Source organism: Heptranchias perlo, unplaced genomic scaffold (genome assembly GCF_035084215.1).
Source record: "Heptranchias perlo isolate sHepPer1 unplaced genomic scaffold, sHepPer1.hap1 HAP1_SCAFFOLD_59, whole genome shotgun sequence".
Lineage (NCBI taxonomy): Eukaryota > Metazoa > Chordata > Chondrichthyes > Hexanchiformes > Hexanchidae > Heptranchias > Heptranchias perlo.
Window position 1 is genome coordinate 3748197 of NW_027139612.1, and position 21639 is coordinate 3769835.

At 46.1% G+C, this 21639-nt stretch overlaps 1 protein-coding gene across 1 annotated transcript; it reads right to left on the minus strand.

Annotated features, from left to right (window-relative positions):
• Positions 1-1048: 1048 nt before the first annotated feature.
• Positions 1049-17927, minus strand: LOC137316363 (NACHT, LRR and PYD domains-containing protein 3-like). Its single transcript, XM_067980432.1, has 10 exons — positions 17838-17927; positions 13963-14058; positions 12074-12240; positions 9821-9989; positions 9650-9715; positions 3901-5638; positions 2267-2353; positions 1940-2110; positions 1588-1755; positions 1049-1415 (listed from the first exon to the last, which is right to left on the minus strand). Exons 2-10 carry the CDS (start codon positions 14024-14026, stop codon positions 1328-1330), a joined length of 2718 nt encoding a protein of 905 aa, XP_067836533.1. The 5' UTR covers positions 14027-14058; positions 17838-17927; the 3' UTR covers positions 1049-1327.
• Between the last annotated feature and the right edge of the window lie 3712 nt (positions 17928-21639).

Here is a 21639-nt window from a genome sequence, read left to right on the forward strand (position 1 = left end):
GTGTCCCACTGCAGCCCAGACTGAGCCCCACCCTGCGACCTTCCTGTCTGTACATTAACCCAGTGTCCCACTGCAGCCCAGACTGAGCCCCACCCTGGGCCCTTCCTGTCTGTACATTGACCCAGTGCCCCACTGCAGCCCAGACTGAGCCCCACCCTGGGCCCTTCCTGTCTGTACATTGACCCAGTGTCCCACTGCAGCCCAGACTGAGCCCCACCCTGGGCCCTTCCTGTCTGTACATTGACCCAGTGTCCCACTGCAGCCCAGACTGAGCCCCACCCTGGGCCCTTCCTGTCTGTACATTGATCCAGTGTCCCACTGCAGCCCAGACTGAGCCCCACCCTGGGCCCTTCCTGTCTGTACATTGACCCAGTGTCCCACTGCAGCCCAGACTGAGCTCCACCCTGGGCCCTTCCTGTCTGTACATTGACCCAGTATCCCACTGCAGCCCAGAATGAGCCCCACCCTGGGCCCTTCCTGTCTGTACATTGACCCAGTGTCCCACTGCAGCCCAGACTGAGCCCCACCCTGGGCCCTTCCTGTCTGTACATTGACCCAGTGTCCCACTGCAGCCCAGACTGAGCCCCACCCTGGGCCCTTCCTGTCTGTACATTGACCCAGTGTCCCACTGCAGCCCAGACTGAGCCCCACCCTGGGCCCTTCCTGTCTGTACATTGACCCAGTGCCCCATTGGTGACCATCCAGCCCCGGATATCCGGCAGAATCAGCGCTGTGGGACCGGGTGACTGAGTCTCGTGACCCTGTCACTGGGCCTCTGACGTCACAATGGGAGACGACGCTCGCTCAGCTCGAGCTGGAAACCGTTAAAGGGCCGTTCGGATTTCAACCTGGAGCGCGGCCGGTTAAAGGGGAGGGACAGAGAATCGGCCAAAAATGTTCATATCATGAGACCAGGAATGGTTATAAATTGAAATGTTCATATAATGGGACCAGGAATGGTTATAAATTGAAATGTTCATATAATGAGACCATGAATGGTTATAAATTGAAATGTTCATATGATGAGACCAGGAATGGTTATAAATTGAAATGTTCATATAATGGGACCAGGAATGGTTATAAATTGAAATGTTCATATGATGAGACCAGGAATGGTTATAAATTGAAATGTTCATATAATGAGACCATGAATGGTTATAAATTGAAATGTTCATATGATGAGACCAGGAATGGTTATAAATTGAAATGTTCATATAATGGGACCAGGAATGGTTATAAATTGAAATGTTCATATGATGAGACCAGGAATGGTTATAAATTGAAATGTTCATATAATGGGACCAGGAATGGTTATAAATTGAAATGTTCACACTCCCACACTCAGTCCGGGTCTGGATTCCCGCAGTGACTCCAGGTGTCTCTTTCCGTTTGAACTGAACTGATTCTCCCACAGCCTGAAACAGATTAAAGATTAAACAGGAAATAAACAAATTGAACAACAGTGTCAATAACAGGGAGACTGGGGTTAATATTTCAATAATAATTACAGAGAAATATTACCCATAAAAGGGACTGAATCCCACTGATATTTTATTTATTACATTAAACATTAACACTAATACTCACCAGATCCGCTCCAGACTCCTGCGGGTCAGTATGAGGGAGCGGAGAGCGGGGACAGATCGGTCTGTGAAGGAGTTTGATCCCAGGTTCAGATCCGTCAGTGACCGGTTTGTACTGAGAGCGGAGACGAGATCCTCGGTACAAGAATCTGTGAGACCGACATCATCCAGACTGGGGATGAGAGAGAGAGAATTAACAGCAATCAGGGTAATTCCCCAGTGTTTATTAATAACACTATTACTGATAATAATAATAATAATGTACATTATTAGTAACACTTAATTTTACTAATAATAATGTTTAATGTTAGACAGCCAGTTATTATAAACACAATCTCACACAATCTGATACTTACCGCAGTTCCTGTATTTTACAGTCCGGGTTCCTCAGAGCCGTAAACAGTAGTTTCATTCCTGAATCTCCCAGTTTATTATTACCCAGGTTCAGAACCGTCAGTGACCGGTTTGTACTGAGAGCGGAGGAGAGATCATCGGCACAAGAAGTTGTGAGACCGTTGTACCATAACCTCGAGATCAGAGTGAGGAGAGAGACGAGCAGAGATAACAGGAATCAGAGTAAATTCCCAGTATTTATTTGTATTATTATTACTTATACTGACCTTAATGTACAGTGTTAGACATCCAGTTATTACAAACACAATCTCACACAGTCTGATACTTACTCCAGTGTCTGTATTTTACAGTCCGGGTTCCTCAGAGCCGCAGACAATAGTTTCACTCCTGAATCTTCCAGTTGATTTCCTGCCAGTCTAAACACAAACATACAGAGAGTGAGAAACAAACTGAATCCAATCCCCGATCTGACACAATTTCTCTCTGATTTTTCAGTGTTTCCTGTAGTATCTTCAGGAAATTAATAACTAGATTTCCCTGTCGCGGACAATGAATCTTACTCTGTCCGACGCTCCATATATTCAGGGACTGTCAGTAAATATATTTATTAAATAAAGTGCTGTCTGTGTGAAGCCTTCAAATGTCCCTCAGTCCGGTCTCATTCCCTGATGATCAGAATCACCCTCCTGGAGGTCCCGTCATGTTTGGGGAAATTGTCTCATTTCTGCTGATTCTTAAATCCCAGATTTTATGGGAATGGGGCAATTTTCCTGAATTAAATGATAAAGTGGTGATTACCTGTACTTTATGCAGTATTATATTAATCTGTTTCATACCTCGGGGTGAGTTATATTGTGAAACGGCACTAAAGGCTGCTGTAAAATCCATCCCCCAGGATTTTATGTAACAAGGAGAGTTTATTCTGTCCTGTTACTAGTTTTAAATGTCCCTGTACTTCTCGTTTATCGGGGAGGGGAGTCTCTCACTTTATTCCCATTAAATTCTCTCCACATTTATTTCAGGCGCAACGTTCCCGACAGTTTATGGGGATTTTTCTGAAGTTCCCTCCCCGAGCGGGGCCTCACACACAGGGGGCAGATTATGGGAAATTCCCGGGTTCACTGCCCCCTGGTTAACCCAGGAGCCTCCCGCTGTGTGTGAGGCCCCACCGCTGGCCGGTGTGTGTCTGTACTCCTGGCCTAATACCCCACAACCCGTTAGATTGGAACCTTTTCAAAGGCAGATTTTAGTTCCCAAATCTCACTGAAGTGTCGGCCTGGATTAATGAGCGAGGGGCCTGAATCCACGACCTTCTGACTCAGAGGCACGAGTGCTGCCAGCTGGGTAAAGAGATGATGGATGTATTGGAGAGTGTGAAGGGCTGTGTCATTGATGAGTTAAGATAACGGACCGTCGTCCTGCGGGGAAAGCTCAGCTCGCCCACTGGCGGTTGACTGCCCGAAAGCTGTGTTTTGCTGTTTGTTACTGAATGTTTGGTGTTTCTGCTTCCCTCTCCAACACACGTTGACAGTCCGGTGACTGTCACTTGCCCCCACACCTCGGTAAGAGGGTGGGATGCTCCGACACACAGACTGCTGCAATTAGTGTCGATCTACTTGTAAGTAACAGTGAGAAGGAGCCTCTTCAATGGAAGCATCTCAGTCAGTGAGAAAAACAACAATAAATATCATTTATTACAATTAAATTATCAGACTCTTTCAGTGACCTGTATTTACTGATCGGATAAAAATTGTGAAATCCCGAATTGTTCACAAGGATCCATTTTAGATTCTCCAGTCCTGAGGGAATTACTAACCGATCCTCTTATCATTTGTCATATTTGTGTTGAATCTGTTTCTCTCTGGTTTAACTGAACTGCTTGTTTCCCTTCATTTCGGATCAGCAATACAATCCGTGACTGTTCTACAATTGGCCTGACAGTTAGAGACAAATAATCATTCACCTCAACACCTGGCATTTGTGCAGTACGGATCTCAGCCGCTGGAGTCCTTCACACCGAATGGAGCAGCTCCCCAGATTGAGGTGTTTTATTGTATCACAGAGTCCAATGACATGAGACAGGACCGCACAGTCAATCGGGGTCAGTCCCAATCCATGAAATGTTAGTGTTTCCACAGATCCCACTGTGACCCGAGCCAGTGTTTGATTCTGAGACTCAAACAGGTAGTGGAATGTGTTCAGGAGGTTCCTTTTCCCAGTTTCACGCTCTGTCTTTCCAATCTGTCCTTCAACCTTCTCCTTCACCCAGTCAATCACTCCGCAGATCGTTTGATGAAGAAATGGACCCAGAAACTCCTCCAGGGGCCGAGCTGACTGTGAGGAGGAGAGACCGACAACAAAACGGAGAAATATCTCAAATCGCCCATCTTCCTTGCTGTGGGCTTCACTGAGGAGTTTCCGGATGTCCCCTGGATCTGGAGTCAGGAATTGTGCGAGTGCGGCCACAAACTCTTGGATGGTGAGGTGCGGGAATGTGTAAACCACACTCTGGGCAGAATCATCTCTCTCCAAAAGTTCCATCATGAACCCAGACAGGAACTGGGAAGGTTGCAGATTGGACTTGATCAAATCTCCATTTCTAAACACAATCTTCTTCTCGGAGACTCCAGTGAAGGCCATCTCACCGGCCTTCAGTAACACATCACGGGGGGATTCAATCTCTCGGCCATGGTTTTTCAGAATGTTGTAAATATAGTAGGAATATAGTTGGGTGATGGTCTTGGGAACTCGCTGCTGTTTCCTGTCTCTTTGTGTGAAGAAGGGACCCAGTGACAGACAGAGGATCCAGCAGTAGGAAGGGTTGTAACACATGGTGTACAGGATCTCGTTCTCCTCCACATGTTTGAAAACAGCTGCTGCCACCGCCTGATCTTCAAAAAAATTGTTGAAATATTCCTTCCGTTCCTCACCATCAAATCCCATGATTTCAGCCCAAACACTGATCTCAGCCTTTTCCAATAAATGTAATGCAGTGGGGCGGCTGGTCAATAGCACTGAACATCCTGGGAGCAGCTTGTGCTGTATTAAACTGTACACAATTTCAGACACTTCACACTGGTCTTCAGGATCTGTGCAGATGTAATCAGCCTCTGTATTTCTCCGATTGTCAGCAAAATCGATACTGTCCTTGAATTCATCTAAACCATCGAATATAAACAGTAATCCCTCTGGGTTCTTCCAGAGCTCTCCCAGAATATTCCCAAAGTAAGGAAACAAATCTAGTATCAGGTTCCTCAGGTTTATTCCACAGTTAATAGCGTTCAAATCCCGGAATTTAAAACTGAAAACAAATTGAAAGTATGGGTATATTTTCCCAGTGGCCCAGTCATAAACAATCTTTTGTACCATTGTTGTTTTTCCAATCCCCGCGACTCCACTCACTGCTGCTGAACTTCCAGATTTGGATTTTCTCTTGGAAAAGCTGCTCTGGAACAATTGATCAGTTCGGATTTTTTCCAGTTCTCTCCGGAGATGTTTCTCTCTCCACTCTTCATGCTCTCGGCCTCTTGCCAGCAGTTCATGTTCTACAAGTGTCCGATCTCGAACAGTAGAAATGACCGTTAGTTCAGTGTATAGAGTGACCAGCTGGAAAATCTTAACCTTCTCCTTTATTAAGATCGTGTTCACTCTCAGTGTTTCAGTTTGGACCCGGAGTGTTTCCTTGTGTTTCTGTTGAACATCTTCAATTAGAACAGACAGAAAGTGATTCTTAATGTGAGTTGTATAGGCATAAAACCAAATTCTCAATATCACTTTACTATTCAGTAAATGTTCTGAGATTGAATTCCCAGCTTCAATAGAGTTGCGAGCAGGAAATTAAACTGAGTTACTGAAAAACTCGCTTGAAAGTGAATGATGGCGGAGAGAAGTTTCAAATCCTCACATGATTCTAATATTTACTGAACATGGAGATTTCTGTGAAAGTGATATTTTCCCTCTGATGATTAATACTATCAGCCCTGGCCTGAACCATGGACATCTCATTAAAATCCAAATGTGATTCTGGTTATACGAAACTGGAGGTTCTAGTGTATTATCCTATGAAACCATCAGAGGTGCTAACCTTCTGCGGAAATGGGAAATATGTTATTGTGTGCATTGGGAGAGGGATTGACTGTGAGTTGACAGAAGTTCCACTGTTATTGTATCAGACCTCGGGCAGGTTATCTGGGATATTGTGGGCACTGGGAGAGAGACAGACTGTGAATGGACAGAAGTTCCACTGTTATTGTATCAGACCTCGTGCAGATTTTCTGTGTTATTGCGGGCACTGGGAGAGGGACAGACTGTGAATGGACAGATGTTCCACTGTTATTGTATCAGACCTCGGCCAGTTTATCTGTGATATTGTGGGCACTGGGAGAGGGACAGACTGTGAATGGACAGAAGTTCCACTGTTATTGTATCAGACCTCGGGCAGGTTATCTGGGATATTGCGGGCACTGGGTGAGGGACGGACTGTGAATGGACAGAAGTTCCACTGTTATTGTATCAGACCTCGGGCAGGTTATCTGGGATATTGTGGGCACTGGGAGAGGGACAGACTGTGAATGGACAGAAGTCCCACTGTTATTGTATCAGACCTCGGGCAGGTTATCTGGGATATTGTGGGCACTGGGAGAGGGACAGACTGTGAATGGACAGAAGTTCCACTGTTATTGTATCAGACCTCGGGCAGGATATCTGGGATATTGTGGGCACTGGGAGAGGGACAGACTGTGAATGGACAGAAGTTCCACTGTTATTGTATCAGACCTCGGGCAGGTTATCTGGGATATTGTGGGCACTGGGAGAGGGACAGACTGTGAATGGACAGAAGTCCCACTGTTATTGTATCAGACCTCGGGCATGTTATCTGGGATATTGTGGGCACTGGGAGAGGGACAGACTGTGAATGGACAGAAGTTCCACTGTTATTGTATCAGACCTCGGGCAGGTTACCTGGGGTATTGTGTGCACTGGGAGAGGGACAGACCGTGAATGGACAGAATTTCCACTGTTATTGTATCAGACCTCGGGCAGGATATCTGGGATATTGTGGGCACTGGGAGAGGGACAGACTGTGAATGGACAGAAGTTCCACTGTTATTGTATCAGACCTCGGGCAGGTTATCTGGGATATTGTGGGCACTGGGAGAGGGACAGACTGTGAATGGACAGAAGTCCCACTGTTATTGTATCAGACCTCGGGCATGTTATCTGGGATATTGTGGGCACTGGGAGAGGGACAGACTGTGAATGGACAGAAGTTCCACTGTTATTGTATCAGACCTCGGGCAGGTTACCTGGGGTATTGTGTGCACTGGGAGAGGGACAGACCGTGAATGGACAGAATTTCCACTGTTATTGTATCAGACCTCGGGCAGGTTATCTGGGGTATTGTGTGCACTGGGAGAGCGAAAGATTGAATGGACAGGAGTTAAGTTGCTGTTGTTTTTAGACTCGGTTGGGTTATCTGGGATATTACGTGCATTTCTATCGTCACCTGATCACAGGTAAAGGTTACTGCCATTCTGAAGTTACAGAGGGGAATCAGAAAGATGAATTAAGGTATTAGGAGTTTAGTTTGAAGGAATGGTGAGAGTGTTTGATGTATTTTGTTTGGGCAAGAAACTTCTGAATTGAAATGTTTTAATGGAATTCCCAACATTCGTAAGTACAAAAGAACATAAGAAATAGAAGGAGGAGTGGGCCATACGGTCCCTCGAGCCTGCTCCGCCATTCAATCAGATCATGGCTGATCTACCTCAAATCCACTTTCCCGCCCAATTCCCTTATCCACTGATTCCCTTCGTGTCCAAAAATCTATCGATCACAGTCTTGAATATACTGAATGGAAACAGGAAACAGGCTCACAAACAACAAAATAATTAATAACGGAGAAGGGAAGTCAGGGTAGTTTTCTCACACAAAGGGCCAGAGAAACTTGGGAAGGATACTAAAAGGGCAGTGTAAGTGGGGTCAAGAGAAAAGTTGTACGTGTTTCTGTGGATACACTGTGAGGAGGGGTAGTTGGTGTCATCTCTCTTAGGGACATGCTTATTTGGGCCAAATGGCCTTTTGCTGTCTCTAATCATTCTCCTGTTATATTGTGTTTCAGAAATTGTGAACAATTTTTTAGCAGTTTTACACCTACATTGAATGTGTTTTTCAAACAGTCCATTCATATTAGAATTAGAATTACTGCCCACATCACTCAGTGTGATGGTGGAGCAGAAAACATTCACAGTTCATTTCAACTGTTCTCCGAATAATTATACTCCGTTATTTCATTTTGGTCTGAATTTCTTATAATGCAGGTTTGGGAAATTACAAATCTGTTTCCATTATTCATTGCATTGGGTCTAAAAAGACCCCTGAGTTAAACGACTATTCTTTGAGCAGAATAAGGTTCTCACTTTCTCTGCCATTCGGAAGTTAACCCATAACTTCCGAATTACCCTGAATATTGTCTTTCCCTCCACGGATTAATGATCCATTGTGTTAACATCTTCTGAGATGAGATCGAGCACTTGGACGTCTCATTCTGTGCTGTGAAATGATAATATTTTAATATTTTGCATTTATCCAACTCTTTCCCTCTAGTTGATGGTGGGCAGATTTCTGGGGGTGGGGGGGGGGGGGGGTGGATGGGGCTGGCGCCTGGTAACCCTTAACATCTGGCTCAAGGCACTGCTCATTAAATTTGAGCCCAGAGCATCTGTGCGGTGCATACGCATAGTGTGTGGGATTCACAGTGCACAAAGGTTCCTGCCAGGTAAGTATGAGGATTCACAGTGTGTCAGGAACTTGCCAGACGTGTATGGGGATTGACAGTGTATCCGGATCCTGTCAGGTGGTAATGGGGATTCACAGTGTATCAGGATCCTGCCAGGTGTGTATAGGGATTCACAGTGTATCAGGATCCTGCCAGGTGTGTATGGGGATTCACAGTGTATCAGGATCCTGCCAGGTGTGTGTGGGGATTCACAGTGTATCAGGATCCTGCCAGGTGTGTGTGGGGATTCACAGTGTATCAGGATCCTGGCAGGTGTGTATGGGGATTCACAGTGTATCAGGATCCTGGCAGGTGTGTATGGGGATTCACAGTGTATCAGGATCCTGGCAGGTGTGTATGGGCATTCAGAGTGTATCAGGATACTGCCAGGTGTGTATGGGGATTCACAGTGTATCAGGATCCTGGCAGGTGGGTATGGGGATTCACAGTGTATCAGGATCCTGGCAGGTGTGTATGGGGATTCACAGTGTATCAGGATCCTGGCAGGTGGGTATGGGGATTCACAGTGTATCAGGATCCTGGCAGGTGTGTATGGGGATTCACAGTGTATCAGGATCCTGGCAGGTGTGTATGGGGATTCACAGTGTAACAGGATCATACCAGGTGTGTATGGGTATTCACAGTGTATCAGGATCCTGCCAGGTATGAACGCTTTTTCACAACTTTTAAGCCTGGATTAACTGGAGTAATAAAACATCTGCAAATTTACAAATAATTGAGAACTGCGAATAGGAATGGATCGCGCAGACGATTCAAAGATTATTCGCAAATCAAAATCTAACTTTATTCTGTTTCCTCCACCCTTTGAACTTGATTCCCAGATTCTGACAATCTCTCAATAAACGGCTACAATCAAACATTCTGATTCTCAGAAGTGAAATAAACGGTTTGAAATCTCCATTTCATCACTTACCTTTCAGGTGACTGGGTATTTCAGATAAACCTCGTCCGATGTTCATATAATCAAATGGATCAGGACCTGTTTAAATCAATGAGCTTTCGTAAAATCTGATCTGTGTAATATTATAGTAAATTCTGCATTGTTTCAATCTGAAATTGAATTCAGTGTGTGATTTTAACGTACCAAGTTCCTGAATCTCTTTCAGTATTTTGACCAACTTTGGTATTCTGTGCATTTTCACAAAGGATTCCCACATCACCCTTCGGGCCCGGGAGCCTTTCTCCATCACCAGATTGAGGAGAAGTTTGGAACTGTCTGCCCTGTTTCCCTTCTCCGCGAGCTCAGTGACTTTCTGTAAAGAATAATAATGAACATATTGAGGAGTGGAGTGAAAGACAAAGACTGAGAATGAGAAGGAAAGGAGCTGCTCCGTGATGGGATCTCCCAGTTTATATTGAGTGGAGTGGAGTGAAAGACAAAGACTGAGAATGAGAAGGAAAGGAGCTGCTCCGTGATGGGATCTCACAGTTTATATTGAGGAGTGGAGTGAAAGACAAAGACTGAGAATGAGAAGGAGCGGAGCTGCTCCGTGATGGGATCTCACAGTTTATATTGAGTGGAGTGAAAGACAAAGACTGAGAATGAAAAGGAGCGGAGCTGCTCCGTGATGGGATCTCCCAGTTTATAAAGAACACAGAAAGTAATCACAGGGCCGGGTATTGATCAATTCTGAACATGGGCAGAATATTCTGTTAACACCTTGATTCAGTCATTATGGGAATGAAATGTGATGAAACTATAATGTAAATGAGAAATATTGTTCTCAGAGAGTGAGGAATCACTGAGAACCTGCAATAGTTTTAATGGGACTTGTTTTCTCTGTCCTTCAGTGTCCAACATGACATCAGATTACTGATTGACAATATGATACTCCTGTTACTCGCACTTACCTCCTACTCTCACAAATTATTGATTTGTCTAAAAATAAAACAGCAGCGAATCAGAGCTGAAGTGACAGGGAAGGGACGATTCTAAAGTGAGGAAATCAGCTGGAAAACTGTCTGAGAAATTACCACTCCTGATTTACCAGTGAGGACAGCCGACCAATAATAATAACGGTGCTAAATATCCGTCACTTTTCTGTAAGTAATTAAATGTCTGACACCCAGTTTTCTGCACATCCACTGCCGGTATGAAACCTCGGTAACCGGGAGCACATATCCAGCAATGGGGCTCGTGCAGCCAAGACTGTCATCAGTAACAATGTATATTTATATAATGCCTTTAATGTAGAAAGACGTCCCAACACTGGACCACTACTGCTTGGGTGATGATGAGATGCACAAGATGTCAGAGCCAGAGCAATAGAGAATTCTAGGGGGCAGGAGGGCTGTAAGGCTGGAGGAAGTCAGAGTTTGGGTGGGACGAGGCCATGGTGTGGCTTAAACAGGACGGCATTCGAAAACTGTGAGGCAGCAGGTGAGTGAGCACAGGAGTGAGAGGTGAGTGGGATGGAGGAGGGACAGGGTACAGGCAGCAGCGTTTGGGATGAGCTGAAGTTTACCGAAGGCAGAGGACGGGAAGCCAGCCAGGAAAGCATTGGAATAGTTGAGTCCGGAGGAAATTTCCTCCAATTAAATATTGGAAAGACCAAATCCATCCCTTTTCACCTACAGACTCCACTATTCCAATGGTCTCCTGGCCGGCACTCCATCTTCCACCATCCATAAAATTGAGCTCACCCAAAACGCTGTTGCCTGTATCCTAACTACACCAAGTCCCATCACCCACTGTGCTCGCTGACCTACATTAGCTCCCGGTCCGGGAACACCTCTATTTTAAAATACTCATCGATGTTTTCAAATCCCTCATCATTCGCTCCTCCCTGTCTCTGTAACCTCCTCCAGCCCGACAACCCTCCGACATCTCTGCACTCCTCCAAGTTTTGCCTATTGCGCATCCCCGATGGAAATCGCTCCACCATTGGCAGCTGTGAGTCAGCTGCCTAGGCCCTAACCTCGAATTCCCTCCCTAAACCTCTCCACCTCACGCTCCTTTCCTTCAAAGAAACTCCTTATAACCTACCTCTTTGACCGAGCTCTCCTAATAACTGTTCACGTGGCTCGGAGTCAAAATTTATTTGATAATTGCTCCTATGAAGCGCCTTGGGATGTTTTACTATGTTAAAGGCACGATATAAATGCAAGTTGATGTTACCCTGTCCTTTCTCTGTACAGATACTGACCATTCCGCTGGGTATTTCTATCTCATCCAATCATTGGTTCAGATTCAGAATATTTGTAATTTCATCCATTTCTCCTCTGTTTGGCCTGTTTCTGTTCTGTAACATTCTATGATTCGAAGATGTGATATTCTGTCAGTTCTGTTATGTTATGTTTAAATAATCCAAACTCATTCTGTGTCCATCCCACTTACGTGATACTCTTGTCCACTGAAATGTTTCTCATACGTTAATACGAAGTTGACGCCCTCCACTCCCTCTTCAATCGCCTGTTCCAGTCTGTCCCGGTAGAATTTCGTCAACTGGAACAGCTGGTAATCGTCGCACTTTGTCAGGAGCTCAGTGATTGCAGTGTTCGGATCTGTGAACAAAAATGGAGAAAACTAAACACATTATCGACTTTCTATCCGGGCGGCGACATTTCCTCTTAAACCAAACAGCTGAAGCCTCCTGCGAGGCACATTATCAAACACCTTCTGAAAACCCATATACACCGCATGTGCTACATTCCATCGTTCCGTACAGTCAATTCTTAAAAAAACGGTGTTTAAATATGTGAAACACGACTTGTCTATAGTGAATCCGTTCCAGCCTCCCGATCATCCCCTGTATCTCTAATTCGATCTGGAATTATAGATTCGAGGAGTTTGCCCACCACTGACGTACACTAATTGATCTCCAGTTACCCGGTTTACCTTGTCTCCCTCTTGAACAGATACACTACTTTGTCTCTTTCTAATCTATCAGCACAGTTTTTATATGCAAAGTCTCCTCCCTGACTTCATTTCACCGCATTCGTTGTGGGTCCAGCGGCTGCTCCACTTTGGCTATTCTTCTCAGATGCAAATCCTTCACTAGTTATCTCTAACTCTGGTCCCACATCCTCCTCCAGTACACCCACATTCCCACTAACACCAGTGTTAGAATCTTCATTAATCTCCCCTCAAAATGTTATAACCAGGAAGATTTTGCTCTGAGTCCCGTGTAAACATAAACCATATGGTCTCATATCTCCTGGACCATATCTCTTATGCTTCTGACTTTCCAAATGTGTTTGGAATGATTTGTACATTCACAGACACAACATTTAAAACGAACTCTGATTTATGGGGAATTTTAAACAGTATTCGTTTTTTCCCTGACATCAATAAGCTTATCTCTCATTACTTCTAAGTCCCCTTCCTTTATTCTGCTAATATCTTTTCATTATTTCTTAAATCTTCTATTTCTGCTCCAACAGTCCATTTAGAGGAGGATGTGGGACCAGAGTTAGAGATAATTAGTGAAGGATTTGCATCTGAGAAGAATAGCCAAAGTGGAGAAGCCACTGGACCCACAACGAATGCGGTGAAATGAAGTCAGGGAGGAGACTTAACTCACTCTACTCCCCAAGACCGTGAATCCTTCCCTCCTGCTCCAGCCCAAGAACCACACATTGACCTGCCTCATGTTTCCCTCCTTAAGTGGCCGAGTGTAAAACAATCCGGAGATCACCACCTGGAGGTCTTATCTTATATCTAGAGCCTCAGTCCTAATATTCCCTCTATAAACGTATTTCTATCCGTGTAATTGGTTCCGACCATGACTATCCACTGCTCTCCTTTCCTTCAGAGATGGTCCCACCTGTTCCAGGATGTTCTTCTTTCTGGCACCAGGGCGGTAACTTACTATTTGGGACCTGCTCAGGGCTGCAGAAGAGTCTGTATATTCCCCTGACTATAGAATCTCCCACCACTATCACTCTCCTATTCCTGTGCCCCGCCTGCCTCTTGCCTCTTACCCCCACCCCACTCGGGGTGTCCCCCAGCTCCCCGTTCTCACACTTACTCAGGAAGACAATCCTCTCAGCCACTGTCTCTATCCAACTTACAGTCCCCAACACCAGGTACCAATTGGACAGTTCCAGTAATCACAAGATCCCTCCACCTGTGACTGCACTGTCCCTCTAGATGGTCACTCACTTCCCTCTATCTACACAGTATCTGTGATGTTACCTCTTCTTGTGTGAGCTGCAGGTTCCTGCTCGTGATCTGGACCCCTTGTCAGGACAGAAATTATATTTTGATGAATTTTCTGAACCTACCTGTGTCCATTTGCATTCTTGTTGAAGATGTTGGATCTTTTCCCCTGTTTGGACTTTCAGCCATGGTGGTGACAAACGTTCCTAGATTCAGATGCTCTGTAATAAATATAATATTAACAGGAGGGTTAGACAGAAATATTAAAATGAGCAGGAGCGCGTTCCCTTGTTAAACATGAAACCAAGTCCCTCCTCCCCCATCAGTACAACAGCCGTTAGTTCTGGGATCGAGCGTATCTCGATTGTTATGATCAACGCTCTACATCAGGTGGGACACAGACAGCTGCCCAGTGAAATCCAGTGAGTCCTGCTGATCTCCACAACCCAGTTCCCGTCGGTCGAGACTCTGCACCGGGAGCGCCCATTGGTAAGATTTGCTCACACAGTGCCAGCAGAACCAGCCTTATAGCTGAGGTAGTGAATAATCTGAAAGGAAATATGGAGCAGCATCATCATTGATGAATTAAATGGCCCTTCACTCGGTTTTACATTCTGGCGCTATTGTATTATTTTATTCACAGAAGTGTTTAATATTTTTGATTTGTTCAGTATTGATAGTAAATCCTCGTACTTTATGAATTTGATATCTATCCACATATATAATATATAGCTGGGTTTAATTCCTCTGGTCACTGTGGGCAGCGATATTGTCCGTGTGTTAATGGAGATGTGTCCTGGTTGGTGCTTCTATTAGAATATATTTACCACATCACTCATGTTGTCAGCACATGACAATTGAGCACTGCAGGAAGTGAGGAGATTTACCACTGTTCTAATATTAACACGAAGGAGCACTGTAGGAGGTGGGGAGATTTACCACTGTTCTAATATTAACACTAAGGAGCACTGTAGGAGGTGGGGAGATTTACCACTGTTCTAATATTAACACTAATGAGCACTGTAGGAGGTGAGGAGATTTACCACTGTTCTAATATTAACACTAATGAGCAGTGCAGGAGGTGAGGAGATTTACCACTGTTCTAATATTAATACTGATGTATAATGTTATGAATCGTGTAACTTTAAAGCGTTAGGTGATGCACATCATTCATATTTGGAATCTCATTAAGGGTTTCACAATCTCAGAAAACACCATGAATATATGAGATAGATTTGACTGCTGTTTTACAATCTGAATTCTCCTCTTGTGTTTGTGTTTCGAACAGAATTCGTGGCGGGGGCTGAAGATGGTGTCTTCAGTCTTCCCAATGTTTAATTGGAGAAGTTATTGAACTCGTCTAAGACTGGATCTCGGACTGGCAGCGTAACAGAGCAGAGGGAGTAGAGGGGTCGAGAGAGGTGGTGGAGTGGTAGAGCGGAGTGTTCTCTGTATACCTGTGAAAGCTGATTCGGATAATGTCTCCAAGGGGCAGTATATAGATGAGAAATAGGAGGGGGTGAGGTTAGATCCACGGGGGGATTCCAGAGGTAACAGTGTGGGGGTGGGAAGAGAAGCTATTGGTGATGATTCTCCTGATACGACTGGACAGGTAAAAGTGGAACCAAGTGAAGGCAGTCCCACTGAGCTGGACAACGGAGGAGAGGCTTTGGAGGAGGATAAAGTGATCGACCGTGTCAAAGGCTGCAGAGGTGGTGAAGAATGAGGAGGGATAGTTTACCATGTTCACAGAAGGTGTTATTTGTGACATTGAGTATTTCCACTTCAGTGCTGTAACAGGAGGGGAAACCCGATTGGAGAGATTCAAACATGAAGTTGTGAGAAAGATGGGCAGAAATTCTGAAGGCGACAAAAGATTGAGAGGAAAGGAAGGCTGGCAGTCGGGATACACGTGTCTAACGATTCACCCACTTGTCTATCTGGGCGCCTCTCATTGATCAAGCCCTCTCCTCTGTAATACAAAAGTCTCATTTGTGGTTTAATCTTAACGAACAAGTTAAACTCAGTCAACTTTTCCATAACATTCCACGCTCTGGCTGGGATACTGGAATCTCCCATTTTCACCGGAGGAGTTCGCTTGTTCCAAGATACAGAATTAGAGAAAAGATTCCAAAATTCCCTTTTTGCAAAACTGATTCATAAAATGCAGCCTCGTCACTTCCCTTTATTACATAGAATCACACAGGTGGACAGCACAGAAATAGGCCATTCGGATCAACTGGTCGAGGCAGGTGTTGATGCTTCACTTGAGCCTCCTCCAACCACACTTCATCAAACCTGATCAACATATCCTTCTATCCCTCGTGTTTATCGAGTTTCAAACTTCAAAGCATCTTTTCTTTGTAGTGAGGCTTTGTAATCTGGAGATTGCCTTCTCACCGACCCTGTACAGTTCACGTGTTGTTGTTTGTCCATCCCACAAAGTCAAACTGACACCGACACCCCACTGACCCGGCCCCGCACCCACACCCCACCGACCCGGCCCCACACCTCACTGACCCGGCCCCACACCCACACCCCACTGACAGTGGGCGAGAGGTTACACTCCAATTTTAATACCTGAATTGTGTATTCTGATGTGTAACAGGAAGTGAATGTGACAGGAGACGAGTGAAGCATTAAGTGTGACACGTAGGGCAAATGAGCGTTAGAAATAAGACTTTTAATTCGTTACTAGAGCATCTCGATGGCCTTGTTCAAACTGTGACAGATGAACTGGAATGTGTTCTCGCTGTTTTTGAAACAGGCCAGAATGGGAGGCGGACATGTGTGAATGTTCACTATAATACCAGCAGTGCTGGGAGGACTGAATAAATCGTAGAATAATTTTCTCAGTTAAAATAGTATTCAAACAGGAGTTGTTTGTTTTAGAAAAGTATTATTAAACCATGGCAACAGGAAGTCTTATGAATTATACATATCTACACAACCTACTGCTGGATTATAATCTCATTTTTCTGATAATACAAACTCTTTAAAATTTTTATCGTATCCAGATGTCCCAACTCCTGGTATGCCAAATATATAGAGAGGAGTTTACACTGAAAGTTTCATGGTCTGAATATATCGATAGTTTACACTGAATGTTTCATTGTCTGAATATATCGATAGGAGTTTACACTGAATATATTCAGACCATGAAACATTCAGTGCAAACTCCTATCGATATATTCAGTCCATGAAACAATCGATAGGAGTTTACACTGAATGTTTCATGGTCTGAATATATCGATAGGAGTTTACACTGAATGTTTCATGGTCTGAATATATCGATAGGAGTTTAAACTGAATGTTTCATGGTCTGAATATACAGATAGGAGTTTAAACTGAATGTTTCATGGTCTGAATATATCGATAGGAGTTTACACTGAATGTTTCATGGTCTGAATATTTCGATAGGAGTTTACACTGAATGTTTCATGGTCTGAATATATCGATAGGAGTTTACACTGAATGTTTCATGGTCTGAATATATCGATAGGAGTTTACACTGAATGTTTCATGGTCTGAATATACAGATAGGAGTTTAAACTGAATGTTTCATGGTCTGAATATACAGATAGGAGTTTAAACTGAATGTTTCATGATCTGAATATATCGATAGGAGTTTACACTGAATGTTTCATGGTCTGAATATACAGATAGGAGTTTAAACTGAATGTTTCATGGTCTGAATATACAGATAGGAGTTTAAACTGAATGTTTCATGGTCTGAATATACAGATAGGAGTTTACACAATGCTCATCCGCTTCATTCCTGACAGTATTAATATTCCCGGGGTTCATTACTCAGACTATTAATGCTCCTCCACTCCATTCCTGACAGTATTAATAATCCCGGGTTTCATTACTCAGACTATTAATACTCCGCCGCTACATTCCAGACAGTATTAATAGTCCCACGCTTCATTACTCACGCTGTTAGTACTCCTCAGCTCCATTCTAGACAGTATTAATAATCCCGGGCTTCATTACTCACGTTGTGAGTACTCCTCCGCTCCATTCCAGACAGTATTAATATTCCCTTCCCACACCCACCGTCTGCTGGGGCCGCAGACAATGGCGAAGGTGGACTCTCAGGCCGCCCGGCCCGCTCTTCTGCTTCCACCACCCCCGGGCCCTTCAACCCCCGCTCCTCCTCCTCCTCCTCCTCCTCCTCTTGGCCGCCCTCCGCCTGCCGCTCATCCTTCTCCTCTGCGCCGCCCGCACTCTGCCTCTTCCTCCACCACCGCCACATTGGCGACTCTCGGACAGATGCTCCACCGGCCGCGCTCTCCCAACAAGAGCCCTCCACCGTGAGTCTGCAAAAGCGTCAGCGCGCCTGCGTCAAACGCAGCCCCGCCCCTGAAAACCGGACGGTGAGTGACAGCCACGCCCACTCCATCACCACGGCAGCTGATTGGTTGGTTGACTGACTGACAGGCGGGCGGTGACCCCGCCCTCGCCTCCCCGGCAGCCGCTCGGTGAGTGACAGTGAGGCCCAGGCCCGTCCCCTGTTACCCTGACAACCAAAGAGATTGACGGAGAGGGCGCTTCCAGGGACTGGGAATCATGGGTCAGAGAATCATTTTATTGTCAGGAGTGCGGGGGGTGGAGGACAGGGGTGAGGAAGTCTGACTGTAATTGTACAGGGACTTGGTGAGAGCTCACCTGGAGTACAGGGGTGAGGAAGTCTGACTGTAATTGTACAGGGACATGGTGAGAGCTCACCTGGAGTACAGGGGTGAGGAAGTCTGACTGTAATTGTACAGGGACATGGTGAGAGCTCACCTGGAGTACAGGGGTGAGGAAGTCTGACTGTAATTGTACAGGGACTTGGTGAGAGCTCACCTGGAGTACAGGGGTGAGGATGTCTGACTGTAATTGGACAGGGACTTGGTGAGAGCTCACCTGGAGTACAGGGGTGAGGAAGTCTGACTGTCATTGTACAGGGACTTGGTGAGAGCTCACCTGGAGTACAGGGGTGAGGAAGTCTGACTGTAATTGGACAGGGACTTGGTGAGAGCTCACCTGGAGCACAGGGGTGAGGAAGTCTGACTGTAATTGGACAGGGACTTGGTGAGAGCTCACCTGGAGTACAGGGGTGAGGAAGTCTGACTGTAATTGGACAGGGACTTGGTGAGAGCTCACCTGGAGCACAGGGGTGAGGAAGTCTGACTGTAATTGGACAGGGACATGGTGAGAGCTCACCTGGAGTACAGGGGTGAGGAAGTCTGACTGTAATTGTACAGGGACTTGGTGAGAGCTCACCTGGAGTACAGGGGTGAGGATGTCTGACTGTAATTGGACAGGGACTTGGTGAGAGCTCACCTGGAGTACAGGGGTGAGGAAGTCTGACTGTAATTGGACAGGGACTTGGTGAGAGCTCACCTGGAGTACAGGGGTGAGGAAGTCTGACTGTAATTGGACAGGGACTTGGTGAGAGCTCACCTGGAGCACAGGGGTGAGGAAGTCTGACTGTAATTGGACAGGGACTTGGTGAGAGCTCACCTGGAGTACAGGGGTGAGGATGTCTGACTGTAATTGGACAGGGACTTGGTGAGAGCTCACCTGGAGCACAGGGGTGAGGAAGTCTGACTGTAATTGGACAGGGACTTGGTGAGAGCTCACCTGGAGTACAGGGGTGAGGAAGTCTGACTGTAATTGGACAGGGACTTGGTGAGAGCTCACCTGGAGCACAGGGGTGAGGAAGTCTGACTGTAATTGGACAGGGACTTGGTGAGAGCTCACCTGGAGTACAGGGGTGAGGATGTCTGACTGTAATTGGACAGGGACTTGGTGAGAGCTCACCTGGAGCACAGGGGTGAGGAAGTCTGACTGTAATTGGACAGGGACTTGGTGAGAGCTCACCTGGAGTACAGGGGTGAGGAAGTCTGACTGTAATTGGACAGGGACTTGGTGAGAGCTCACCTGGAGTACAGGGGTGAGGAAGTCTGACTGTAATTGGACAGGGACTTGGTGAGAGCTCACCTGGAGTACAGGGGTGAGGAAGTCTGACTGTAATTGGACAGGGACTTGGTGAGAGCTCACCTGAAGTACAGGGGTGAGGAAGTCTGACTGTAATTGGACAGGGACTTGGTGAGAGCTCACCTGGAGTACAGGGGTGAGGAAGTCTGACTGTAATTGTACAGGGACATGGTGAGAGCTCACCTGGAGTACAGGGGTGAGGAAGTCTGACTGTAATTGTACAGGGACTTGGTGAGAGCTCACCTGGAGTACAGGGGTGAGGAAGTCTGACTGTAATTGTACAGGGACTTGGTGAGAGCTCACCTGGAGTACAGGGGTGAGGAAGTCTGACTGTAATTGTACAGGGACTTGGTGAGAGCTCACCTGGAGTACAGGGGTGAGGAAGTCTGACTGTAATTGGACAGGGACTTGGTGAGAGCTCACCTGGAGTACAGGGGTGAGGAAGTCTGACTGTAATTGTACAGGGACTTGGTGAGAGCTCACCTGGAGTACAGGGGTGAGGAAGTCTGACTGTAATTGTACAGGGACTTGGTGAGAGCTCACCTGGAGTACAGGGGTGAGGAAGTCTGACTGTAATTGGACAGGGACTTGGTGAGAGCTCACCTGGAGTACAGGGGTGAGGAAGTCTGACTGTAATTGTACAGGGACTTGGTGAGAGCTCACCTGGAGTACAGGGGTGAGGAAGTCTGACTGTAATTGGACAGGGACTTGGTGAGAGCTCACCTGGAGTACAGGGGTGAGGAAGTCTGACTGTAATTGTACAGGGACTTGGTGAGAGCTCACCTGGAGTACAGGGGTGAGGAAGTCTGACTGTAATTGGACAGGGACATGGTGAGAGCTCACCTGGAGTACAGGTGTGAGGAAGTCTGACTGTAATTCGACAGGGACTTGGTGAGAGCTCACCTGGAGTACAGGGGTGAGGAAGTCTGACTGTCATTGTACAGGGACTTGGTGAGAGCTCACCTGGAGTACAGGGGTGAGGAAGTCTGACTGTAATTCGACAGGGACTTGGTGAGAGCTCACCTGGAGTACAGGGGTGAGGAAGTCTGACTGTAATTCGACAGGGACTTGGTGAGAGCTCACCTGGAGTACAGGGGTGAGGAAGTCTGACTGTAATTGGACAGGGACTTGGTGAGAGCTCACCTGGAGTACAGGGGTGAGGAAGTCTGACTGTAATTGGACAGGGACTTGGTGAGAGCTCACCTGGAGTACAGGGGTGAGGAAGTCTGACTGTAATTGGACAGGGACTTGGTGAGAGCTCACCTGGAGTACAGGGGTGAGGAAGTCTGACTGTAATTCGACAGGGACTTGGTGAGAGCTCACCTGGAGTACAGGGGTGAGGAAGTCTGACTGTAATTGTACAGGGACATGGTGAGAGCTCACCTGGAGTACAGGGGTGAGGAAGTCTGACGGTAATTGTACAGGGACTTGGTGAGAGCTCATCTGGAGTACAGGGGTGAGGAAGTCTGACTGTAATTGTACAGGGACTTGGTGAGAGCTCACCTGGAGTACAGGGGTGAGGAAGTCTGACTGTAATTGGACAGGGACTTGGTGAGAGCTCACCTGGAGTACAGGTGTGAGGAAGTCTGACTGTAATTCGACAGGGACTTGGTGAGAGCTCACCTGGAGTACAGGGGTGAGGAAGTCTGACTGTAATTCGACAGGGACTTGGTGAGAGCTCACCTGGAGTACAGGGGTGAGGAAGTCTGACTGTAATTGTACAGGGACATGGTGAGAGCTCACCTGGAGTACAGGGGTGAGGAAGTCTGACTGTAATTGTACAGGGACTTGGTGAGAGCTCACCTGGAGTACAG